This window comes from Lagenorhynchus albirostris, chromosome X (assembly GCF_949774975.1).
Source record: "Lagenorhynchus albirostris chromosome X, mLagAlb1.1, whole genome shotgun sequence".
In the NCBI taxonomy this organism is placed as follows: domain Eukaryota; kingdom Metazoa; phylum Chordata; class Mammalia; order Artiodactyla; family Delphinidae; genus Lagenorhynchus; species Lagenorhynchus albirostris.
The window spans coordinates 74435128-74459922 of NC_083116.1; the positions used below are offsets into that span (position 1 = coordinate 74435128).

At 38.1% G+C, this 24795-nt stretch overlaps 1 protein-coding gene across 1 annotated transcript in view; it reads left to right on the forward strand.

Moving 5' to 3' along the window:
* Positions 1 to 24795, forward strand: part of OPHN1 (oligophrenin 1) — a 611865-nt gene that overhangs the window by 233926 nt on the left and 353144 nt on the right. The window contains exons 4-5 of the mRNA XM_060138347.1: positions 5900 to 5961; positions 15483 to 15554. Coding sequence (XP_059994330.1) covers positions 5900 to 5961; positions 15483 to 15554 — 134 coding nt within the window. The remainder of the gene's footprint in view (positions 1 to 5899; positions 5962 to 15482; positions 15555 to 24795) is intronic.

A 24795-nucleotide genomic window follows, 5' to 3' on the forward strand; every position in this document is an offset into this window, starting at 1 on the left:
TGATCTTAGTGGAAATGCTTTCAGTTTTTCACCACTGAGGACGATGTTGGCTGTGGGTTTGTTATATATGACCTTTATTATATTGAGGAAAGTTCCCTCTATGCCTGCTTTCTGCAGGGTTTTTATCATAAATGGGTGTTGAATTTTGTCGAAAGCTTTTGCTGCATCTACTGAGATGATCATATGGTTTTTCTCCTTCAATTTGTTAATATGGTGTATCACGTTGATTGATTTATGTATATTGAAGACTCATTGCATTCCCGGAATAAACTCCACTTGATCATGGTGTATGATCCTTTTAATGTGCTGTTGGATTCTGTTTGCTAGTATTTTGTTGAGGATTTTTTCATCTACGTTCATCAGTGATATTGGCCTGTAGTTTTCTTTCTTTGTGACATCCTTGTCTGGTTTTGTTATCAGGGTGATGGTGGCCTCGTAGAATGAGTTTGCGAGTGTTCCTCTGCTATATTTTAGAAGAGTTTTAGAAGGATAGGTGTTAGCTCTTCTCTAAATGTTTGATATAATTCGCCTGTGAAGCCATCTGGTCCTGGGCTTTTGTTTGTTGGAAGACTTTTAATCACAGTTTCAGTTTCAGTGCTTGTGATTGGTCTGTTCATATGTTCTCTTTCTTCCTGATTCAGTCTTGGCAGGTTGTGTATTTCTAAGAATTTGTCAATTTCTTCCAGGTTGCCCATTTTATTGGCATAGAGTTGCTTGTAGTAATCTTTCATGATCTTTTGTATTTCTGCAGTGTCAGTTGTTACTTCATTTTCATTTCTAATTCTGTTGAGTTGTGTCTTCTCCCTTTTTTTCTTGATGAGTCTGGCTAATGGTTTTTCAGTTTTATTTATCTTCTCAAAGAACCAGATTTTAATTTTATTGATCTTTGCTATCATTTCCTTCATTTCTTCTTCATTTATTTCTGATATGATTTCTTTCCTTCTGCTACTTTTTGGGTTTTTTTGTTCTCTTTCTCTAATTGCGTTAGGTGCAAGTTTAGGTAGTTTATTCGAGATGTTTCCTGTTTATTTAGTTCGAATTGTACTGTTATAAACTTCCCTCTTAGAACTGCTTTTGCTGCATCCCATAGGTTTTGGGTCGTTGTGTCTCCATTGTCATTTGTTTCTAGGTATTTTGTGATTTCCTCTTTGAGTTCTTCAGTGATATCTTCGTTATTAAGTAGTGTATTGTTTAGCCTCCATGTGTTTGTATTTTTTACAGATCTTTTCCTGTAATTGATACCTAGTCTCATAGCATTGTGGTCAGAAAAGATACTTGATAAAATTTCAATTTTCTTAAATTTACCAAGCCTTGATTTGTGACCCAAGATATGATCTATCCTAGAGAATGTTCCATGAGCACTTGAGAAAAATGTGTATTCTGTTGTTTTTGGATAGAATGTCCTATAAATATCAATTAAGTCCACCGTGTTTAATGTATCTTTTAAAGCTTGGGTTTCCTTTTTTATTTTCATTTCGGATGATCTGTCCATTGGTGAAAGTGGGGTGTAAAAGTCCCCTACTATGTGTGTGTTACTGTCCATTTTCTCTTTTATGGCTTATAGTATTTGCCTTATGTACTGAGGTGCTCCTATGTTGGGTGCATAAATATTTACAATTGTTATATCTTCTTCTTGGATCGATCCCTTGATCATTATGTAGTGTCCTTCTTTGTCTATTTTAATAGTCTTTATTTTAAAGTCTATTTTGTCTGATATGAGAATTGCTACTCCAGCTCTCTTTTGGTTTCCATTTGAGTGGAATATCTTTTTCCATCCCCTTACTTTCAGTCTGTATGTGTCTCTAGGTCTGAAGTGGATCTGTTGTAGACAGCATATACATGGACTTGTTTTTGTATCCATTCAGGCATTCTGTGTCTTTTGGTGGGAGCATTTAATTCGTTTACATTTAAGGTAATTATCGATATGTATGTCCGTATTCCCGTTTTCTTAATTGCTTTGGGTTCATTATTTTAGATCTTTTCCTTCTCTTGTGTTTCTTGCCTAGAAAAGTTCCTTTAGCATTTGTTGTAAAGCTGGTTTGGTGGTGCCGAACTCTCTCAGCTTTTGCTTGTCTGTGAAGATTTTAATGTCTCTATCAAATCTGAATGAGATCCTTCCTGGGTAGAATACTCTTGGTTGCAGGTTTTTCTCCTTCATCACTTTAAATATGTCCTGCTAGTCCCTTCTGGCTTGCAGAGTATCTGTTTAAAGATCAGCTGTGACCCTTATGGGGATTCCCTTGTGTGTTATTTGTTGTTTTTCCCTTGTTGCTTTTAATATGTTTTCTCTTTGTATTTAATTTTTGACAGTTTATTTAGTATGTGTCTTGGCATATTTCTGCTGTGATTTATCCTGTATGGGACTCTCTGTGCTTCTTGGACTTGATTAACTATTTCATTTCTTATATTAGGGAAGTTTTCAACTATAATCTCTCAGATATTTTCTCAGTCACTTTCTTTTTCTCTCCTTCTTTTGGAACCCCTATAATTCGAATGTTGGTGTGTTTAATGTTGTCCCAGAGGTCTCTGAGATTGTCCTCAGTTCTTTTCATTCTTTTATCTTTATTCTGCTCTACAGTAGTTATTTCCACTATTTTATCTTCCAGGTCACTTATCCATTCTTCTGCCTCAGTTATTCTGCTATTGATCCCATCTAGAGTATTTTTAATTTCATTTATTGTGTTGTTCATCGTTGCTTGTTTCATCTTTAGTTCTTCTAGGTCCTTGTTAAATGTTTCTTGCATTTTGTCTATTCTATTTCCAAGATTTTGCATCACCTTTGCTATCATTATTCTGAATTCTTTTTCAGGTAGACTGCCTATTTCCTCTTCATTTGTTACGTCTGGTGTGTTTTTATCTTGCTCCTTCATCTGCTGTATGTTTTTCTGTCTTCTCATTTTGCTTATCTTACTGTGTTTGGGGTCTCCTTTTTACAGGCTGCAGGTTCATTATTCCCATTGTTTCTGGTGTCTGTCCTCAGTGGATAAAGTTGGTTCAGAGTGTTGTGTAGGCTTCTTGGTGGAGGGGAGTAGTGCCTGTGTTCTGGTGGATGCGGGTGGATCTTGTCTTTCTGGTGGGCAGGTACACATGTTGTGTTTTGGGGTGTCTGTGGGCTTATTATGTTTATAGGCTGCCTCTCTGTTAATGGGTGGTTTGTGTTCCTGTGTTGCTAGTTGTTTGGCATAGGGTGTCCAGCACTGTAGCTTGCTGGTCGTTGAGTGAAGCTGGGTGCTGGTGTTGAGATGAAGATCTCTGGGAGATTTTTGCCGTTTGATATTATGTGGAGCTGGGAGGTCTCTTGTGGACCAGTGTCCTGAAGTTGGCTCTCCCACCTCAGAGGCACAGCACTGACTCCTGGCTGCAGCACCAAGAGCCTTTCATCCATATGGCTCAGAATGAAAGGGAGAAAACGTAGAAAGAAAGAAAGAAAGAAAGAGAGAAAGAGAGAAAGAGAGAGAGAGAGAGAGAGAGAGAGAGAAAGAAAGAAAGAAGGGAGGAAGGGAGTGCGGAGGGAGGGAGTGGGGGAGGGAGGGAGGAAGGAAGGAAGGAAGAAAGGAAAGAAAGAAAGAAGATAAAGTAAGATAAAATAAAATAAAGTTATTAAAATAAAAAGTAATTATTAAGAAAAATAATTTTTTTAAAAGAAAGAAAAAACAAATAAACAAAATAACTCAAGAAACTAAGAAACAAACAAACAAACAAAAAACGGACTGATAGAACCCTAGGACAAATGGTCGAAGCAAAACTATACTGAAAAAATCTCACACAGAAGCATACACATAGACACTCACAAAAATAGGAAAAGGGGAAAAAGTAATAAATCTTGATCTCAATGTCCACCTCCTCAATTTGGGATGATTCGTTGTCTATTCATATATTCCACAGATGCAGGCTACATCAAGTTGATTGTGGAGCTTTAATCCACTGCTTCTGAGGCTGCTGGCAGAGATTTCCCTTTCTCTTTTTTGTTCTCACAGCTCCCGGGGCTCAGCTTCGGATTTGGCCCCGCCTCTGCATGTAGATTGTCGGAGGGCGTCTGTTCTTCTCTCAGAGAGGACGGGGTTAAAGGAGCTGCTGCTTCGGGGACTCTGGCTCAGTCAGGCCACGGGGAGGGAGGGGTATGGCGTGCGGGGCGAGCCTGCGGCGGCAGAGGCTAGCGTGACGTTTCAGCAGCCTGAGGGGCACCATGCATTCTCCCGGGGAAGTTGTCCCTGGATCACGGGACCCTGGCAGTGGCGGGCTGCACAGGCTCCCACGAAGGGGTGTGTGTATTGTGACCTGTGCTTGCACACAGGCTTCTTGTTGGCGGCAGCAGCAGGCTTAGCGTCTCATGCCCATCTCTGGGGTCCGTGCTTTTAGCCGCGGCTCACGCCTGTCTCTGGAGCTCCTTTAAGCAGTGCTCTTAATCCCTCTCCTTGCGCACCAGGAAACAAAGAAGGAAGAAGAAGTCTCTTGCCTCTTTGGCCGGTCCAGACTTTTCCCTGGACTCCCTCCCGGCTATCCGTGGTGCACTAACCCCTTGCAGGCTGTGTTCACGCCGCCAACCCCAGTCCTCTCCCTGCGCTTGACTGAAGCCCGAGCCTCAACTCTCAGTCCTGCCTGCCCCGGTGGTTGAGTAGACCTGCCTCTCGGGCTGGTGAGTGCCGGTCGGCACCGATCCTCTGTGCGGGAATCTCTCCGCTTTGTCCTCCGCACCCCTGTTGCTGTGGTCTCCACCGCGGCTCCGAAGCTTTCCCCCTCCGCCACCCGCCGTCTCCGCCCGTGAAGGGGCTTCCTAGTTAGTGTGGAAACCTTTCCTCCTTCACAGCTCCCTCCCACTGGTGCAGCTCCCGTCCCTATCCTTTTGTCTCTGTTTATTCTTTTTTCTTTTGCCCTACCCAGGTACGTGGGGACTTTCTTGCCTTTTTGGAGGTCTGAGGTCTTCTACCAGCATTCAGTAGGTGTTCTGTAGGAGTTGTTCCACGTGTAGATGTATTTCTGGTGTATCTGTGGGGAGGAAGGCGATCTCCGTGTCTTACTCTTCCTCCATCTTCCCCTCCAGCCTCAACTCAGTGGCTTTTAGTATATTCACAGAGTTGTGCAAGCATCGCTGCAATACAATTCCAGATCATTTTCACACCCTCAAAAGAAACCACAAATCCATTAGCATCAGTCCCTATTCCCACCTTCCCCCTACATTCAGTGAACCAGTGATTTACTTCTTGTCTCTCTGGATTTGCCTAGTCTAGACATTTCATTTAAACAAAATCATACAATATGTGGCTTTTTGTGACTGGCTTCTTTCACTGAGCATAATGTTTTTGAAGTTATTCTATGTTGTATTGAGTATCCATCCTTTGTTTCTTTTCGTTGCCACACATTGTTCCATTGAATAGCTGTATCAGAACTGTTTAACCATTCAGCAATTGAAGAACACTTCCATTCTTTCCATTTACTGGCTATTACGAATAATGCAGTCAACAACATTTGTATATAATTGTTTGTTTGTATATGTTTTCAGTTCTTTTAGCAATATACCTAGGCATGGAATTGCTGAATCATGTGGTAACTCTATGTTTAACATTTTTTTAATCTTACGCTCATTTTTTTTTTTACCGTTTTCCAAAATCCCCTTAAACTTATACCGTGTTATATGTTGATTATATCTCAGTACAACTGGAGCAAAAAAAATTGGGGTAGGAACATTAGCAAAATAAAAACAAAAACAAAAGAAGAAAAAGGAAATAACTATGCACCAGGTACTGAACTCCTTCTTCTGTTGTCCTTAGATTTGACACCTTCCTCTAGTGGTCATATCATCTTGGGGCACTGGTCTCTACCTGTTTTCCCATAGATTTCTGCCCACTTGCCTATCAGGTACCATGATTAATTTGGTTTATCTTTTATTCTGTCATTTCAGCTGAATCCTTCAAGGAATTTGCCGAATTGCTCAACGAAGTAGAAAACGAGAGGATGATGATGGTAGGTCAATAACACTGGGCCTAGAACCAAGATCATCTCTGATCTTGGGAAGTTTTCTTGTCCTCATTGGTTGGAGTGACACTATGTTGTTTCAGTTTCTGTCTCATCATTACCTGGGTACTGTAAAGACAGGGAATTGATCTGGTTATTCTATCTCAAGTTCCCATCCTGAGAGTTTAGCATTAGGTAGAGGGAAATTAGTCTATTCATTTCAGTGAGATAAGATTTCAGAGGACATTAAATTCGACTGTCGAACATGTTGACAAAAATTGTGGTCTTTAGTGTTCTTAAACAAATTATCTATTTATGTGCTTATGTGCTTTTAGAAGTAATAATGTGGGCTTTATTTATGACATATGATTGTTTTATTTAAATCTATGTGAAAACTTTTTTTCCTTACATTTAAAGTCTAATTTATTAATATTAATAGACTTTAATATTTAGAGCAGTTTTCATTTTACAGAAAAGTTGAGTGGAAAGTACAGAGAGATTTCATATACAGTTGCCCTTTGAACGTCACAGATTTGATCTGTGTGTGTCCACTTATATGTGGGTGCTTTTCAATGAATACTACAGTACTACATGATCCGAGTTCAGTTGAATCTATTGTTGTGGAACCTCAGATACTGGAAGACTGACTGTAAAGTTATATGCAGACTTTTGACTGCACAGTGTGTGTGGGGGGTCAGTTCCCTTGACCCTTGCACCGTTCAAGGGTAAACTGTACTCCCTTTCTTTCCCCTCTCCTCCCCATACAGTTTCCTCTATTATCATCTTGCATGTGTGGTACATTTGTTTCAGTTAATGAACCAACATCAATGCAATATTATTAAGTCCATAGTTACATTAGGGTTCACTCTTTATTGAATATTTTATGGGTTTTGACAAATGCTTAATGACATATATTCACCATCAAAGTTTCATCATAAAGAATATTTTCATTGCCCTAAAAATCCCCTGTGATTCCCCCTTCCTTCTCTGATATCCAAATCCCTGGCAAACACTTATCTTTTTACTGTGTTTTGCCTCTTCTAGAATATCATACAGTTGGAGTCATACAGTATATAGCCTTTTCAGATTGGCTCCTTTGACTTAGTAATATGCGTTTAAAGTTCCTCTATGTCTTTTCATGGCTTGAAAGCTCATTTCTTTTTGTCATTGAAGAATATATATGCATATATTATAACCTATATTCCATCATATGGATGTACCACGGTTTGTTCATCCCTACACCCATTGAAGGATATCTTGGTTACTCCCAAGTTTTGGCAATTATGAAAAACCTACCATACACATTTGTGTGCAGATTTTTGTGTGGATGTAAATTTTCAACTCTTTTGATTAATTTCCAAGGAATCCAATTGCTAGATTGTGTGATATGTCTAGATTTGTAAGAAACTGCCAAACTGTCTTCCAAAGTGACTACCATTTTGCATTCTCACCAGCTTTGAATGAGAGTTATTGTTGCTCCACATGCTCACCAGCATTTGATGTTGGCTGTGTTTTGGATTTTACCCATTTTAATATGTGCATGTAATGGTATATCTTTGCTGTTGTAATTTGTGTTTTCCTGATGACATTTGATTTGGAACATCTTTCCATATGCTTATTTGCCACCTGTAGATCATCTTTGGTGAGGTGTCTGTTCAGGTCTTTTGCCTATTTTTTAATTGGTTTGTTTGTTTTCTTATTGTTCAGTTTTAAGATATCTTTGTATATTTTGGATGCCAGTCCTTTATCAGAAATGTGCATTGCAAAAAAATTTCCAGTCTGTGGCTTATCTTTTCATTTTCTTAACAATGTCTTTTGTGGAGCAGAATTTTTAAATTTTAATGAAGTCCAGCTTATCAGTTCTTTCACAGATCATGCTTTTGGGGTTGTATCTAAAAAATCAGTGCCAAACCAAAGGTCATTTAGATTTTCTCATATGTTATCTTCTAGGAGTTTTATAATTCTATGTTATACCTTTAGGTCTATGACCCCTTTTGAGCTAATTCTTGAGAAAGTATAAGAATTGTCTCTAGATTCCTTTTTTTTTTTTTCCATGGGGAAGTCTGGTTGTTTCATCACCATTTCTGAAAAGACTGTCCTTTTTCCATTGAATTACCTTTGCTTCTTTGGCAAAGACCAATGGACTATATTTGTGTGGATCTATATCTGGGCTCTCTATTCTGTTCCATTGATCTGTTTGTCTATTTTTTCAGCAATATCACAGGATTTTTTTTTACAAAATTTAAAAAAATATTGAAGTATAGTTGATTTAAATATTGTGTTAGTTTCAGGTATAACAGTAAAGTGATTCATATATATATGTATATATATTCAAATTATTTTCCATTATCAGGTATTACAAGAAGTTGAATATAGCTCCCTGTGCTATACAGTAAATCCTTGTTGCTTATCTATTATATATATAGTAGCTTGTATCTGTTAATCCTATATTCCTAATTTATCCCTCCTCCCCTCCCATTCCCCTTTGGTTACTGTAAGTTTATTTTCTATGTCTGTGAGTCTGTTTCTGTTTTGTATATAGATTCATTTGTCTTATTTTTTAGCTTCCACATGTAAGTGATATCATATGATATTTGTCTTTCTCGTTTGACTTACTTCACTTAGTATGATAATCTCTAGGTTCATCCCTGTTGCTGCAAATGGCAATATTCCGTTCTTTTTTATGGCTGAGTAATATTCCATTATGTGTATGTTTATATATAAATATATATGTGTGTGTATATTGATATGTGTGTGTGTATATATATATATGTGTGTGTGTGTGTGTGTGTGTGTGTGTGTGTGTGTGTGTGTGTGTATGTATGTATCACATCTTCCTAAGCCAATCATCTGTTGGTGGGCACTTGGGTTGTTTCCATGTCTTGGCTATTGTAAATAGTGCCACTGTGAAACTTGGGGTGCATGTATCTCTTCAACTTAAAGTTTTAATTTTTTTCTGGATATATGCACAGGAGTGTGATTGCTGGATCATATGGTAGCTCTATTTTTAGTTTTTTAAGGAGCCTTCATACTGTTTTCCATGGTCACTGCACCAATTTACATTCCCACCAACAGTGTGTGAGGGTTCCCTTTTCTCCTCATCTTCTCCAGCATTTATTATTTGTAGATTTTTTAATGATGGCCATTCTGACCAGTGTGAGGTGATACCTCATTGTGGTTTTGATTTGCATTTCTCTAATAATTTGTGATGTTGAGCATCTCTTCTTGTGACTGTTGGCCATCTGTATGTCTCTGGAGAAATGTCTATTTAGGTCTTTTGTTCAGTTTTTAATTTTCTTTTGGTATTAAGTTGTATGAGCTGTTTGTATAGTTTGGATGTTAACTCCTTGTCGATCACATTGTTTGCAAATATTCTCTCCTATTCCGTAGGTTGTCTTTTCATTTTGCCAATGGTTTCCTTTGCTGTGCAAAAACTTTTACGTTTCATTAGATCCCATTTGTTTATTTTTGCTTTTATTTCTTTTGCTTTGGGAGATTGATCTAAGAAAATATCACTATGATTCATGTCCGAGAATGTTTTGCCTATGTTCTCATCTGGAAATTTTATGGTGCCATGTCATATTTAGGTCTTTAAAACACTTTGTGTTTATTTTTGTATATGGTGTGAGGGAGTGTTCTAATTTAATTGATTTACATAGCTGTCCAGCTTTCCCAACACCACTTGTTGAAGAGACTGTATTTTCTCCATTGTATATTCTTGCGTACTTTGTCATAGATTAATTGACCATATGTCTGTGGATTTATTTCTGGGCTCTCTGTTCCTTTCCATTGATATATATATCTGCTTTTGTGCCAATACCATGCTGCTTTGATTACTGTAGGTTTGTAATGTTGTCTGAAGTCTGGATGGTTTATACCTCCAGCTTTGTTCTTTTTCCTCAGGATTGCTTTGGCAATTCTAGGTCTTTTGTGGGTCCATATAAATTTTAGGATTATTTGTTCTTGTTCTGTGAAAAATGTTATGGACCAATACCACACTATCTTGATTACTGTAACTTTGTAGTAAGTCTTGAAGTAGGATATGAACTTCAGAACCTGTTTATCAATATCCGCAAAACAAATTGCTGGAATTTTGATTGGAATTGCATTGAATCTATAGATGGGACAAACTGACATCTTAAAAATATTGTCTTACTATTTGTGAACATGGGTTATCTCTCCCATTTATTTAGACCTTCTTTGATTTCTTTCTTCAGAGTTTTATAGTTTCCTCATAATGATCTTATATGTATTTTGTTAGATTTATTCCTAAGTATTTATATTTCTTTGTGAACTCTATTTTAACAGTTGAATAAATAATCTTTTTGTGTGGTCCCTAGACTTGTACCACCAGTGTCACCTGGGAAATTGTTAAAAATGAAGGTCCTTGGCCACACACCAGAGCTAGCTGAGACTTAAATGTGGAAGTACCTATGTTGGTCAATATTTATTTTTATTAGGAGCATGTGGGTCAAGTGGAAACAATGTTAAGGACAACAAAGTGGTCTATCTTCCCTTCCTCTCATTGTATGACTTTGTATTGGCAACTCAGTTTTGTTAAACCCATTTATTCCAATAGCAAGAGTTCTTTAATCTGTAATCACTCTTCCTTTTCAACAGGGTGGTACTGGCTTCTCAGAATACTGCTATCATTTCATCTCAGCTCCTAGAGAGTTAGGATTGAAGGCAGGGCCCGTAAATCTGGGAAATTAGATCTTTAGGTGCTAATAGTGGCTGTGCCACTAACTTATTTGTGACTTCACACTAATCACTTTATTTCTTCTAGTCTCTCTTTATATGTAGATGAGAAAAAATTCCCATCTTCTAAGTTCGTTGTAAGTACTCCAAATGATAAAATGAATATGGTAGTGTTTTATAATAGCAAAAAGCACTGATTATATAAATGTTTCTAGTTATCTTTTGTTGCCCCCAAGATTTGGCTTGTGGAAATTTGACTTGGGAATTTTCTTCATTTAAGAGATTTGCTTATAATGATAGTTAAGAGAGACCAATATGGGTAGTTTTCCCAGAGCCTGTTAGATGCCCCACTAGCTAATCCACACTCTACTAAATATTTTCTTCTGTTATAAGAGTTTGTGGACTGCTACCAATGTTGATCTCAAAGACATTCACCCCTATTTCATTCAGATACCACTAGAAATGTCAGCTGTACAACTCTTCAGCCCTAGTTGTTTCTTGATCTCTTTTACTTACCCGATTACAAAGCTCTAAAATATTGAAGAAGGATTCACCTTTTGAGATGTTTTTCTCACCATAATTGCTGGCTGTTTTCCACAGGACTGACTCATTTTCTTCTGTCTTTAATTATGTTCTGCCCTTTTGTTCCCTCAATTCTTCAGTCATGTCTTGAGTATTGGCTCCCTATTTCCTATTTAATTACAGGAATTCTGTGTAGGTTAGGCTCAATTAAGGCCTTTTACAACATGCCAGGGATCGTTCTTGACTGCACCTCTCTCATTTCCTGGAACTGTGGTAGAAGGACTCTTGTACCTCAATATGGTAAATGTTAAACAGCTTTCTATAATTTCTATAAAAAGAGGCCCAAAGAAGCTTTAGTAGAACATGAAGGAAGTTCATAGCCCTAGCATATGACAACTGCAGATGTCTAGTCATTCTCATAATGAATTTTAAATTGTTGAAGAAACTATGGAGGGAATAAATGAAGAGGAGCATCCCCGCTTTTATTTCTTAAAAAGTACAGTGGGGGAGGTTGTAGTACCTCTGAAAGTGGCCTTTAAAAGTCTGGGTAACAGACTTTCTCTATGATTAATGATAAGAGGCTTGCCTAGATGCCTTTCTAACTCTGAAGGGGACTCTGTTGGCAAGGGCAAGGTCTTTCTTTGAGGACTGCCAAGAATGACCTAAAACAGTGTACCCTCAATGCCTTCTTTTGGTAATTGGTTAACCATCAAAGATTCCTGAGCAATATTTCACTAATAGATTGAATGCCATCTCTATTTTAGTAAGTGGCCTATCTAGTTTGGTTTTATTCAATCAGAACCAGATTTTAGATAAACTCACTAATGTGTTTAGAATGTCACTTATGCTGGGGCTTCTACTGTGATATAGTAGGCAGGAGCTTTTGTCCTAGAGAGCTCACAAAATGAATGCAGTGATAAGAAAGGGAATAAAGGCCAAGTTTACTTAAAAGGGCTTTTCTGAGTAATTGTTAGATTTCTAAGGAGTTTAAAGGTAAAGCTGAATGGGAAAGAAAAAAGAGCCAATCCTCAGTGCGACATTTTCCTACATTTCTAGCTCTATGTTCTGGCAGAAATTAGTATAATAACCAATGAATGTTAAAGAGAGGAAAAGGTTCAGAGAATCTATTTGTGTTGTAGGAGACAGGGAGCAGTATTTCCAATGCAATTAAGGAAAACTCTCGACTCCAATTTAAGTGAACCATGTGCTACTTTTCTAGACTGGGACAGAGCCAAACGTAAAAATAGTAGCCTTATGAACTCTGTGAGAAGTTACTGGCACACTTACTTATGCAAGAAAATCCCCCGTGGAACATGAAAAACTGGCACCTGTACCATCCTTGGGGTGCCTGCATATGCAAGGGCTCAGCTGAATATCCATACAGAGGCTTGACACATATTACTCTCTTTAGAAGTGACATGTTCACTTCTTATTCAAAGACAAACTTCCTCAAGGTTTCCCAGTTGGCTACTTTTGTGTTATCTTCGTGAAACTGGAAATAGTTTTTCTAATTATCTATTGCTACATAACACCCTATTCCAAAACGTGGTGACTTAAACTATTTAATTTTATCTCATGATTTTGTGGGTCAGGAATTCATGCAGGGGTCAGCTCAGAGATTCTTCTGCTCTATGTGGTGGTATTCACCTTGGAGGTGGGGTGATATGGATGGTCCAAAATAGTTTCACTCACATATCTGGCACCTTAGTGAGATGACTGCAAGGCTGGGCTCAGCGGGTCTTTTGACAAGAATGTCTACATTTGGTCTCTCTAGCTTGGTAGTCCCAGGGTAGTCCAACTTTTTATATTGTGGCTCAGGGCTCATGAGGAGTGTTCCAAGGGAACCAGGTGGAAGTTACTGGCCTTTTATGACCTAGCCTGGGATGTCATGTAGTATCCCTTCTGCTGTACTGTGTTTGTTCAAAGCAGTAACAAACCCACTCATATTCAAGGTAGAGGGGATGGAGACCTTCCTTCTCAATGTGAGGAGTATCATAGAATTTGTGTCCATGTTTTAAAACTTCCACAATAGTAAAGAAGAAAAATTATTCCCTGTATGTAATCTATGACACCAATAACTTAGTTTATTTCCAGGTGGGTACACAAAGTTGATAGCACATAATTCACAATCCATGGAAATGTAGAGTGTATTGGGCAAAGGAGACAGGCTGGTACTTTTAGTAAGAGAATTATTGTTTTCAATCAAGGATAGTCACTGGTGTCTATTTTTGATATCATGGAGCTTTGATTGGGTGAGAGTTTGCCCATTTAGTTGAACGTTGAATCATACCTGGATAGAAAATAAGAGGTCCAAAGTGCCTGTAGGACTTGGATACAATATGTATTAATGCCTCAATTCGTGTTGCTTTTTGTTGGTAGTTTAAAAATTGCTTCTTACTCTGGAGAATACAGAACTGGTCAAAACTGGCTTTCTACTCTCTATTCTATTTTTGTCATAAAGACATATCTTGTCTTACTGACACTTTGTCTCTTCTGATAACGAAGCCAGTCCCTCATTTTCTTGTCTTGTAATGGATCAAAATTAAATTGCAGCTAATTCGTACCTCTGAAGAAACAAACCCCACTTGTTGCGTTGGATAGACAAAATCTCCCAAGAGGTTTACATGAAGACAAAGCTTTGTATGTCTCTACCTGCCCACTGTGCAAGGGATTCAATTTGGATATGATGTTTTTATATTTCCAACACCATATTAATGCCAATATTTTTAGTACCTGGACAGGCTGTTCCTGTCAGGTTCTGAACTTACAGTTAGGTTGTTAGAAGGCCTGGTCCAGTATTCTCTGTGATGCTGTAATACACTCCTAGTTCTGAGGGAAATGTTCTGGTTTTATGACACACCAGGGCAGGGCTGGAAACAATTTATACTGGGATTTTTCCTGATGCTATTCCTGCTAACTCATTTGCCTCCCATGAAATGATTTGCACTTGGTGCAATTGGCCTTTTCATGTATTTTCCCTTCCCTTTCTCTTCTCTTTTCCACATATACTTCAGGCTTCCTGTGTCTGTTTCTGGGCATGACCCTGGATATTTATCGATTAAAAACTCAGATCAGACTACCAGTAAAGTTACAGAGAAATGCCCCTAATGTTCCTTCTTTCATTTCCTCTCACAGCATTTGATTTTTTTTAAGGAGGAAAAGTCTACTTTTTCAAATTAAAACTTGATTCCACACCTCTCCAACTTTGGTATTAATGTTATCTCTGATTTTCACAGATTTTGATTTCCATGTACAGTTATATTAATTCCCAGACACATCATAAATATTGAAAGATTTGAAAGCATCAACTTAATCCCAATTTGCCATTATATTTTTAATGCAAGAATAAAGTTTTGGTGAGTAGTTAAGGAAATGAATCCAAATGTCTAATTATACCAATAGCTCCAACTTAAAACAAATTAAAAAGCTAGAACAGTGCTTTTAAAACTTGAGTGTACACACAAATTACCTAGGGCCCTTGTTAAAATAAGGATTCTTATTTGATAGGTCTGGGGTGGAGGCTGAGATTCTGCATTTCTAACAAGATCCCAGGTGATGCTGCTGCTGCTGGTTAGGGGGCCATATTTTGAGTAGCAAGGACCCAGAAGAGTTTTTGAAACCTTTGTTAATTTAAGCGAAATGTTCACTTTAACATTTCTTCAGAAACCAGTTTGCATAAAGCTAGGTCAGTTACTCAACTGCTCCAGGGTTAGGGAGTAATTCCCTCATTAAATCCAAGATGTCATTGATTGTTAGATGAGTCATTATTTTATGTGCTGCTAAGAAGGGAAAACACTGACAAACTATGATGCATGGTGATTTCAGAAATGTTAAAATATGAATCTTAGAATTCAAGAAATCGGATGGTTTCTCTGACTCCTTCCCAGTTTCCACAATGAGTGTTTACTCTGTGCTAGGTACTTTGTCTACAAGATAGGTGCTGTGATGATCCTATTTGACAAAGGTTTGGAGTGGCAAATTACCTTAAGTGGCACAGCTGGAATTTGAACCCTGGTCTCTATGACTGGAAAACCCACACTCTCATCTTCTCCCCCACAGGAAGGGCTCTTGTCCTTGAGAAAAATGCTCCCCTGTGCTATCTCCCATGGTATTCACTTAAGGTAATCGTCAAAGCATTTGATTTTAAAAGACCAATATGGGAAACACAGTAACAAAACTCAACAAACCAGCAAACTAGTTAACGTTTTGCAGGATGGTGTATTACAAGGAAATACCCTAGTAACAATGAATGTTGAATCTGAACCTTGCTAATCTACAAGTTATTTTGCGTGTTCTTTCTTTTTCTCTAGGTACACAATGCTAGTGATTTGCTGATCAAACCCCTGGAAAATTTCCGGAAGGAACAAATAGGCTTCACAAAGGTACATTTTCTCTACATGTATAAGATATTTTTTTTATAGCAGTTGAGTAGTTGTTTGGGCTACCACCCTTCACTCTTCAGGGGTGAGGAGGATTCGTCTCTATAGGAAAACTCATTATCAAAAAATGTGAGACAATCTGGATTTGGCTCCTGACTCTGCTTCCAACTAGCTCTATAACTGTGGACAAGACATTTCTTTTGGAGCTTCAGTTTCTCCATATGGAAAATGGGGAGCTTGATAAATAGCTGTTATTTAAAGGTGACTTACCATGTGATGAGCCCCGGGCTAGGTGTTTTACGTTCATTCTCTAATCAAAACAACCCTGTGAGGTTCTGGTATTATCCGCATTTTACAAATCATGCAACTGAGGTTTGAACGAGATAAAGAACATGATCAAAGTTATAGCTATATAGTTAGTAATTAACAGTTGACAAGATTTAAACCTGGGAATCTATTTAGCTTCAAATCCCACATTCTTCCATTAAACTATAGTCTAGATCTATGCTGTCCAATATGGTAGCCACAAGCTATATAAAGAAAATAAAATTAACAACTCAGTTTCTCAGTCATGCTAGTCGCATTTCAAATGCTCAATGAGTCACATGTGGCTAGTGGCTACTGTATTGGACAGGGCAGCATTGTACCAGATAATGTCAGTTCCCATGGATCTCTCTGATTCCCCAGTGTCTCATGAAGGGGTATGAATAATTGTCAAGTTTATTCTTTACAACTAGGTGTAGGCCTATCTTGTAAGCTCCAATATGTATGTAACATGTGACCAAGACAGCCTACCAGAACTAAATGTAGGTTCTTGACCAAGCATCTGGCTCTTTTAGGACTAAGAACACACTGCACAGTGGTTATCATATGGAATACTTTGACAAGCATTTTGGATGAGGCTATGAAAGTAGCAAGTTATGAGAAGAAAGAGCAGACTAGTGGATGTGCTTTCCATTGCCTGGTATCATCAGTCAGGTTGACATGGCATTATGTGAGTAACTGGCATTCAAGCAAAGTGAGTTCTCTGGATAGGCCAGCAATTCTGGATTCCACTCAGTCCATCATTGAATATTTAATTGGTAAAATGTATAATTGAAGGAAAAAAGAGCCTTTAAAACCACAAGTGTGGTATGAAAATAATTAGCTACTTGTTAAGTGCCATGACAGTTGTTAACATAACACTGATTAAGTGGATGAAGAAGGACAGATGATGGGAAAACCCTTACATCTGGTTTTCTTTCATTCCCGGTGAGAATAGGAAAAATGAAAGTAAGAATATGCTGCAGTGGTTGACTTCATGTCATCTAAGGGAAAGGAAAAAATTTTCTGTTATGTAATTCCTATGTCCCATGCCTAGGCTGGGGATTTTACATATTCAGTCTTCCTTAATTCTTACAGTAAACCTGTGAGGTAGTATGTACATTATTCACTATCCCAATGAAGAAACTGAGCCTCAGAAAGGTGAAATTTCTATTAGTCTTTTTTTTTAAAGTGGCTACATACAATATAATATTCCATTAACTAGCTGTGCCATAACCCATTTATGCATTTCTCAATTGTTGGTCATTTAGGTTTTTTCTGATTTTTTTTACTATCATAAAAAAATTGTAATGAACATCCTTTTACATACAGATTTTGAAACTTGTCTAATCATCTCCTTAAGATACATTCCTGAAGTGATATTGATGGATCGCATGCATGTTTCTATTTTTGTTTTCAAAATGCACCGTTTAAAAAATTTTTTTTTATACAGCAGGTTCTTATTAGCTATTTCATACATGTTAGTATATGTATGTCAATCCCAATCTCCCAATTCATCCCCCTACATTCCCCCCTTGGTTTCCATACATTTGTTCTCTACATCTGTGTCTCTATTTCTGCCTTGCAATGTGGTTCATCTGTACCATTTCTCTAGATTCCATATATATGTGTTAATGTACGATATTTGTTTTTCTCCTTCTGAATTACTTCACTCTGTATGACTCTAGCTCCATCCACGTCTCTACAAATGACCCAATTTCGTTCCTATTTGTGGCTGAGTAATATTCCATTGTATATATTTACCAAAACTTCTTTATCCATTCATCTGTCAATGGGCATTTAGGTTGCTTCCATGACCTGGCTATTGTAAATAGTGCTGCAATGAACATTGGGGTGCATGTGTCTTTTTGAATTATGGTTTTCTTGGGGTATATGCCCAGTAGTGGAATTGCTGGGTCATATGGTAATGCTATTTTTAGTTTTTCAAGGAACCTCCATACTGTTCTCCATAGGGGCTATATCAATTTACTTTCCCACCAACAATGCAAGAGGGTTCCCTTTTCTTCACACCTTCTCCAGCATTTGTTGTCTATAGATTTTCTGGTGATGCCCATTCTAACTGGTGTGAGGTGATACCTCATTGTACTTTTGATTTGTATTTCTCTAATAATTAGTGACATTGAGCAGCTTTTCATGTGCCTCTTGGCCATCTGTATGTTTTCTTTGGACAAATGTCTATTTAGATCTTATATCCATTTTTTGATTGGGTTGTATGTTTCTTTACTATTGAGCTGCGTGAACTGTTTATATATTTTGGAGATTAATCCTTTGTTGATTTGTTTGCAAATATTATCTCCCATTCTGAAGGTTGTCTTTTTGCCTTGTTTATAGTTTCCATTGCTGTGCAAAAGGTTTTAAGTTTCATTAGGTCCTATTTGTTTATATTTGTTTTTATTTCCATTACTCCAGGAGGTGGGTCAAAAAAGATCTTGCTGTGATTTATGTCCAAGAGTGTTCTTCCTATGTTTTCCTCTACGAGTTTTAAAGTGTCCGGTCTTATATTTAGGTCTTTAATCCATTTTGAGTTTATTTTTGTGTATGGTGTTAGGGAGTGTTCTAACTTAATTCTTTTTCATGTAGCTGTCCATTTTCCCAGCACCATTTATTGAAGAGACTGTCTTTTCTCCATTGTATATACTTGCCACCTTTGTCATAGATTATTTGACCATAGGTTTGTGGGTTTATCTCTGGGCTTTCTATCTTGTTCCATTGATCTATATTTCTATGTTTGTGCCAGTACCATATTGTCTTGATTACTGTAGCTTTGTAGTATAGTCTGAAGTCAGGGAGCCTGATACCTCCAGCTCCGTTTTTTTCCCTAAAGATTGCTTTGGCTATTCGTGGTCTTTTGTGTCTCCATATAAATTTTAAGATTTTTTGTTCTAGTTCTGTAAAAAAATGCCATTGGTAATTTGATAGGGATTGCATTGAATCTGGAGATTGCTTTGGGTAGTATAGTCATTTCTCAATATTGATTCTTCCAATCCAAGAACATGGTATTTCTCTCCATCTGTTTGTGTCATCTTTGATTTCTTTCATCAGTATCGTATAGTTTTCTGAGTGCAGGTCTTTTACCTCTTTAGGTATGTTTATTCCTAGGTATTTTATTCTTTTTGTTGCAATGGTGAATGGGATTGTTTCCTTAATGTCTCTTTCTGACCTTTTGTTGTTAGTGTATAGGAATGCAAGAGATTTCTGTGTATTAATTTTGTATCCTGCAACTTTACCAAATGCACTGATTAGCTCTAGTAGTTTTCTGGTGTCATCTTTAGGATTCTGTATGTATAGTGTCATGTCATCTCCAGTGACAGTTTTACTTCTTTTCCAATTTGGATTCCTTTTATTTATCTTTTTTCTCTGACTGCTGTGGCTAAGACTTCCAAAACTATGTTGAATAATGGTCGCAAGAGTGGATATCCTTGTCTTGTTCCTGATCTTAGAGGAAACGCCTTCAGTTTTTCACCGTTGAGAATGATATTTGCTGTGGGTTTGTCATATATGGCCTTTGTTATGTTGAGGAAGGTTTCCTTTATGCCCACTTTCTGGAGAGCTTTTATCATAAATGGGTGTTGAATGTTTTCAAAAGCTTTTTCTGCATATATTGAGATTATCATATGTTTTTTATGCTTCAATTTGTTATTATGGTGTATCACATTGATTGATTAGCGTATACTGAAGAATTCTTGCATCCCTGGGATAAATCTCAATTGAAATTGGTGTATGACCCTGTTTGCTAGTGTTTTGTTGAGGATTTTTGCATCTATATTCATCAGTGATACTGGTCTGTAATTTTTTCTTTTTTGCTGTATCTCTGTCTGGTTTTGGTATTAGGGGGATGGTGGCCTCGTAGAATCAGTTTGGGAGTGTTCCTTCCTCTGCAATTTTTTGGAAGAGTTTGAGAAGGATGGGTGTTAGCTCTTCTCCAAATGTTTGATATAATTCACCTGTGAAGCCATCTGGTCCCGGACTTTTGTTTGTTGGAAGAGTTTTAATCACAGTTTCAGTTTCACTACTTGTGATTGGTCTGTTTATATTTTCTATTTCTTCCTGGTTCAGTCTTGGAAGGTTATATCTTTCTAAGAATTTTTCTGTTTCTTCCAGGTTGTCCATTTTATTGGAGTAGACTTGCTTGTAGTAGTCTCTTATGATGCTTTGTATTTCTGTGGTGTTTGTTGTAACTCCTACTTATTCATTTCTAATTTTATTGATTTGAGTCCTCTCCTTGTTTTTCTTGATGAGTCTGGCTAAAGGTTTATCAATTTCGTCTACCTTCTGAAAAAAAACAGCTTTTAGTTTTATTGGTCTTTGCTATTGTTTTCTTTGTTTCTATTTCATTTGTTTCTGCTGTGATCTTTATGATTTCTTTCTTTCTGCTAACATTGGGTTTTGTTTGTTCTTTTTTCTCTAGTTCATTTAGGTGTAAGGTTAGATTGTTTGAGATTTTTTTTCTTTCTTGAGGTAGGATTTTTTTGCTATCAACTTCCCTCTTAGAACTGCTTTTGCTGCATCCTGTAGGTTTTGGATCGTCGTGTTTTCATTGCCCTTTGTCTCTAGGTATATTTTGATTTCTTCAGTGATCTCTTGGTTATTTAGTAACCTATTGTTTAGCCTCTATGTGTTTGTGTTTTTTATGTTTTTTTTCCCTGTGATTGATTTCTAACCTCATAGAGTTGTGGTCGGAAAAGATGCTTGATACAATTTCAATTTTCTTAAATTTACCGAGGCTTGATTAGTGACCCAAGATGTGATCAATCCTGGATAATGTTCTGTGTGCACCTGAGAAGAAAGTGTAATCTGCTGTTTTCAGATGGAATGTCCTATAAGTATCAATTAAATAATCTGGTCTATTTTGTAATTTAAAGCTTGTGTTTCCTTATTAATTTTCTTTCTGGATGATCTGTCCATTGGTGTAAGTGAGGTGTTAAAAGTCCCCTAGTATTCTTGTGTTACTGTCAATTTCCTCTTTCATAGCTGTTAGCATTTGCCTTATGTATTGAGGTGCTCCTACGTTGGGTGCATATATATTTATAATTGTTATATCTTCTTCTTGTATTGATCCCTTGATCATTATGTAGTGCCCTTCCTTATCTTTTGTAACATTCTTTATTTTAAAGTCTCTTTTATCTGGTATGATTATTGCTATTCCAGCTTTCTTGTGATATCCATTTGCACAGAATCTTTTTCCATCCCCTCACTTTCAGTCTGTATGGGTCCCTAGGTCTGAAGTGGGTCTCTTGTAGACAGCATATATACAGGTCTTGTTTTTGTATCCATTCAGCCAGTCTGTGTCTTTTGGTTGGCACATTTAATCCACTTACATTTAAGGCAATTATCGATGTGTATGTTCCTATCGCGTTTTTGTTAATTGTTCTGGGTTTGCTTTTGTAGGTCCTTTTCTTCTCTTGTGTTTCCCTCTTAGAGAAGTTCCTGTAGCATTTGTTGTAGAGCTGGTTTGGTGGTGCTGAATTCTCTTAGCTTTTGTTTGTCTGTAAAGCTTTTGATTTTTCTCTCGAATCTGAATGAGATCCTTGCCAGGTAGAACAATCTTAGCTGTAGGTTCTTCCCTTTCATCACTTTAAATATGTCATGCCATTCCCTTCTGGCTTTTAGAGTTTCTGCTGAGAAATGAACCGTTAACCTTATGGGAGTTCCCTTGTATATTATTTGTCATTTTTCCCTTGTTGCTTTCAGTAATTTTTCTTTGTCAAGTTTTGTCAATTTGATTACTATGTTTCTCGGTGTGTTTCTCTTTGGGTTTTTCCTGCCTGGGACTCTCTACGTTTCCTGCACTTGGGTGGCTATTTCCTTTCCCATGTTAGGGAAGTTTTATATTATAATGTCTTCAAATATTTTCTCACGTCCTTTCTCCCTGTCTTCTCCTTCTGGGACCCCTATAATGTAAATGTTGGTGCATTTAATGTTGTCCCAGTGGTCTCTTATGCTGTCTTTATTTATTTTTATTCTTTTTTCTTTATTCTGTTCCATGGCATGAATTCCACCATTCTGTCTTCCAGGTCACTTATCCATTCTTCTGCTTCTGTTATTCTGCTATGGATTCTTTCTAGTCTATTTTTCTTTTCAGTTATTGTATTGTTCGTCTCTGTTTGTTTGTTCTTTACTTCTTCTAGGTCTTTTTTAAACATTTCTTGCATCTTCTCGATCTTTGCCTCCATTCTATTTTCAAGGTCCTGGATCATGTTCACTATCATTATTCTGCATTCTTTTTCTGGAAGGTTGCCTATCTCCACTTCATTTAGTTGTTTTTCTGGGATTTTATCATGTTCCCTCATCTGGTACATAGCCTTTTGACTTTTCATTTTGGCTATCTTTCTGTGAATGTTGTTTTCGTTCCACAGGCTGCAGGATTGTAGTTCTTCTTGCCTCTGCTGTCTTCCCTCTGGTAGATGAGGCTATCTAAGAGGCTTGTGCAGCTTCCTGATGGGAGGGACTGGTGGTGGGTAGAGCTGGGTGTTACTCTGGTGGGCAGAGCTCAGTAAAACTTTAATCTACTTGTCTGCTGATGGGTGAGGCTGGGTTCCCTCTCTGTTGGTTGTTTGGCCTGAGACAGCCCAGCACTGGAGGCTACAGGCTCCTTGGTAGGGCCATTGGCTGACTCGGTGAGGGCTCACACCAAGGAGCACCCCCAGAACCCCTGTTACCAGTTTCCTGTCCCTGTGGTGAACCGCAGCCATCCCCCGCCTCTGCAGGAGAACCGACAACACTAGCAGGTTGTTCTGGTTCAGTCTTCTGCTTCTTCCCTCTGGGTCCTGATGCACACACTACTTTGTGTGTGCCCTCCAAGAGTTGAGTCTCTGTTTCCCCCAGTTCTGTTGAAGTCCTGCAATCAAATCCCACTAACCTTCAAAGTCTGATTCTCTGGTAATTCCTCCTCCCGTTGCCTGACCCCCAGGTTTGCAAGGCTGATGTGGGGCTCAGAACCTTCACTCCAGTGGGTGGACTTCTGTGGTTTAATTGTTTTCCGGTTTGTGAGTCACCCACCCAGTGGTTATGGGATTTGATTTTCTTGTGACTTTGCCCCTCCTAACATCTCATTGCAGCTTCTCCTTTGTTTTTGCATGTGGGGAATCTTTTTTGGTGAGTTCCAGTGTCTTCCTGTCAATGATTGTTCAGCAGTTAGTTGTGATTCCGGTGCTCTTCCAAGAGGGAGTGAGCGCCTGTCCTTCTACTCCACCATCTTGAGCCAGTCCCTCTTCCTATCGATCTTTTTTCCTACTTCTCTAACAGTGGGACCATCCTGCACACCTATAAGGAAGGTAAACAGCTCAGTGTGAGAGTAGTTTTCAAGAAACTGTCTAGAATTCTCCCAGTTGTGAAATTTAAGGTAGTAGAAAAAGCACTGAGCTAAGTACTAGAAACTGTAGCTTCCAGTCTACCCCTGTATGTTATCAATTTATGGCCTCTTAGCTCCAACCATCTTCAATACCTGTTCTGTTAAAATGGACAGAAATCCTTTAAGCATCTCTCTTTTACTATAAGAAAGATATTAAGCATTCTCAGTAGAGGGTGCTGGAGGGATATTGCAGGAGGAGTGATTGTCCTGTAGTTTCTAGCTGCTGCATAGGTGGGTTGGTAGAGAGGGAGTGAGATATCCAGTGGGGCTCTGATCCAGCCATACACCCACAATACAGGGTCCCTCAATGACCTTGAAACCTCCACCTGGCCTGGTGATAACCTTTCTATAGGTCTTTCAATATATGTCTGTCCCTGAAGGCTTTTCCACTCATGCTATCCTCGAGCTTCCTTCTGTAGGACCCCCACATAGCCTACCTGCTGACTGAAGGTTTATAACAGAGGTGCTGCTCTCCGCTTCCTCTGCCACCCCCCATTACCCTCTGCTTGTGCTCTGGAAGGTTCCTACTGGCCCTGTGAAACTTTCCTGAAACCTAGAGTGTTCCCATCCTCTCTATCTGCTTCACTGGTTGCTGATTCTCTGCTTCCCACCCGCCCTCTGGACTTGCCTCCTGCTTACTTAGTGACTGTGGACTACCAGGCCAAAACAGCAAACTTCTCTGCTGTTCAGTGACTTCGATTATACCTTTTCCAATGAGATCTGAACCCCTTCCACATTTGTCCTTCTTTGAGTACCTTCCTTCAGCCTTAGGGTACCATATATAGTTTCCTTATATCTTATTTTAGTTTAATAATTTTATAGTTCAGTAATTCTTTATACTGGTTTCTACCTCTTGACTAGGCCTAGACTGATGCCCCAGACTGATACACTGCTGCTAGCTGGATCTGTGATTTTACTGGTATGTGCTTTGTTAGACCCTTACAAATATATGTTCTCATCTGAAGCCCCGGACAACCCTGTAAAGTACAGGTTATTATCCCTTGTTTAGAGATGAGGAAACTAAGGTTCAGTGACCTGTGGCGTCTAAGGTCACTCGACAAGGAAGTGACAGAGCTTGTATATGAATTCAGTTCTCCTGGTTATAAGTTTATGTCTCCTTTCAGTGTATGAGAGATAGCACTTTTCTCCCTGGGCCTCCGTTTTCTCATATGTACAATAAGAACAATGGACAAATAACTCATAATCTAATATTCTGTTTGAGATTCTAAAGGTACTTAACTAAATGTGCATCTATTGAGATGTACAAATTAGCTAGTCAGAATTTGGTGTGCCATAAATGTAAAATATGCAGTCGATTTTTAAAAATAAAATTTTATTGGAGTATAATTTACAATGCTGTGTTACTTTCTGCTATATAGTGAAATGAATCAGTTATACATATATATATATATATATCCACTCTTTTTTAGATTCTTTTCCCATATAGCTCATTAGAGAGTATTGAGTAGAGTTTCCTGTGCTATACAGTACATCCTTATTAGTTATCTATTTTATGTACACTAGTGTGCATATGTCAATCTCAATCTCCTAATTTGTCCCTCTCCCTCT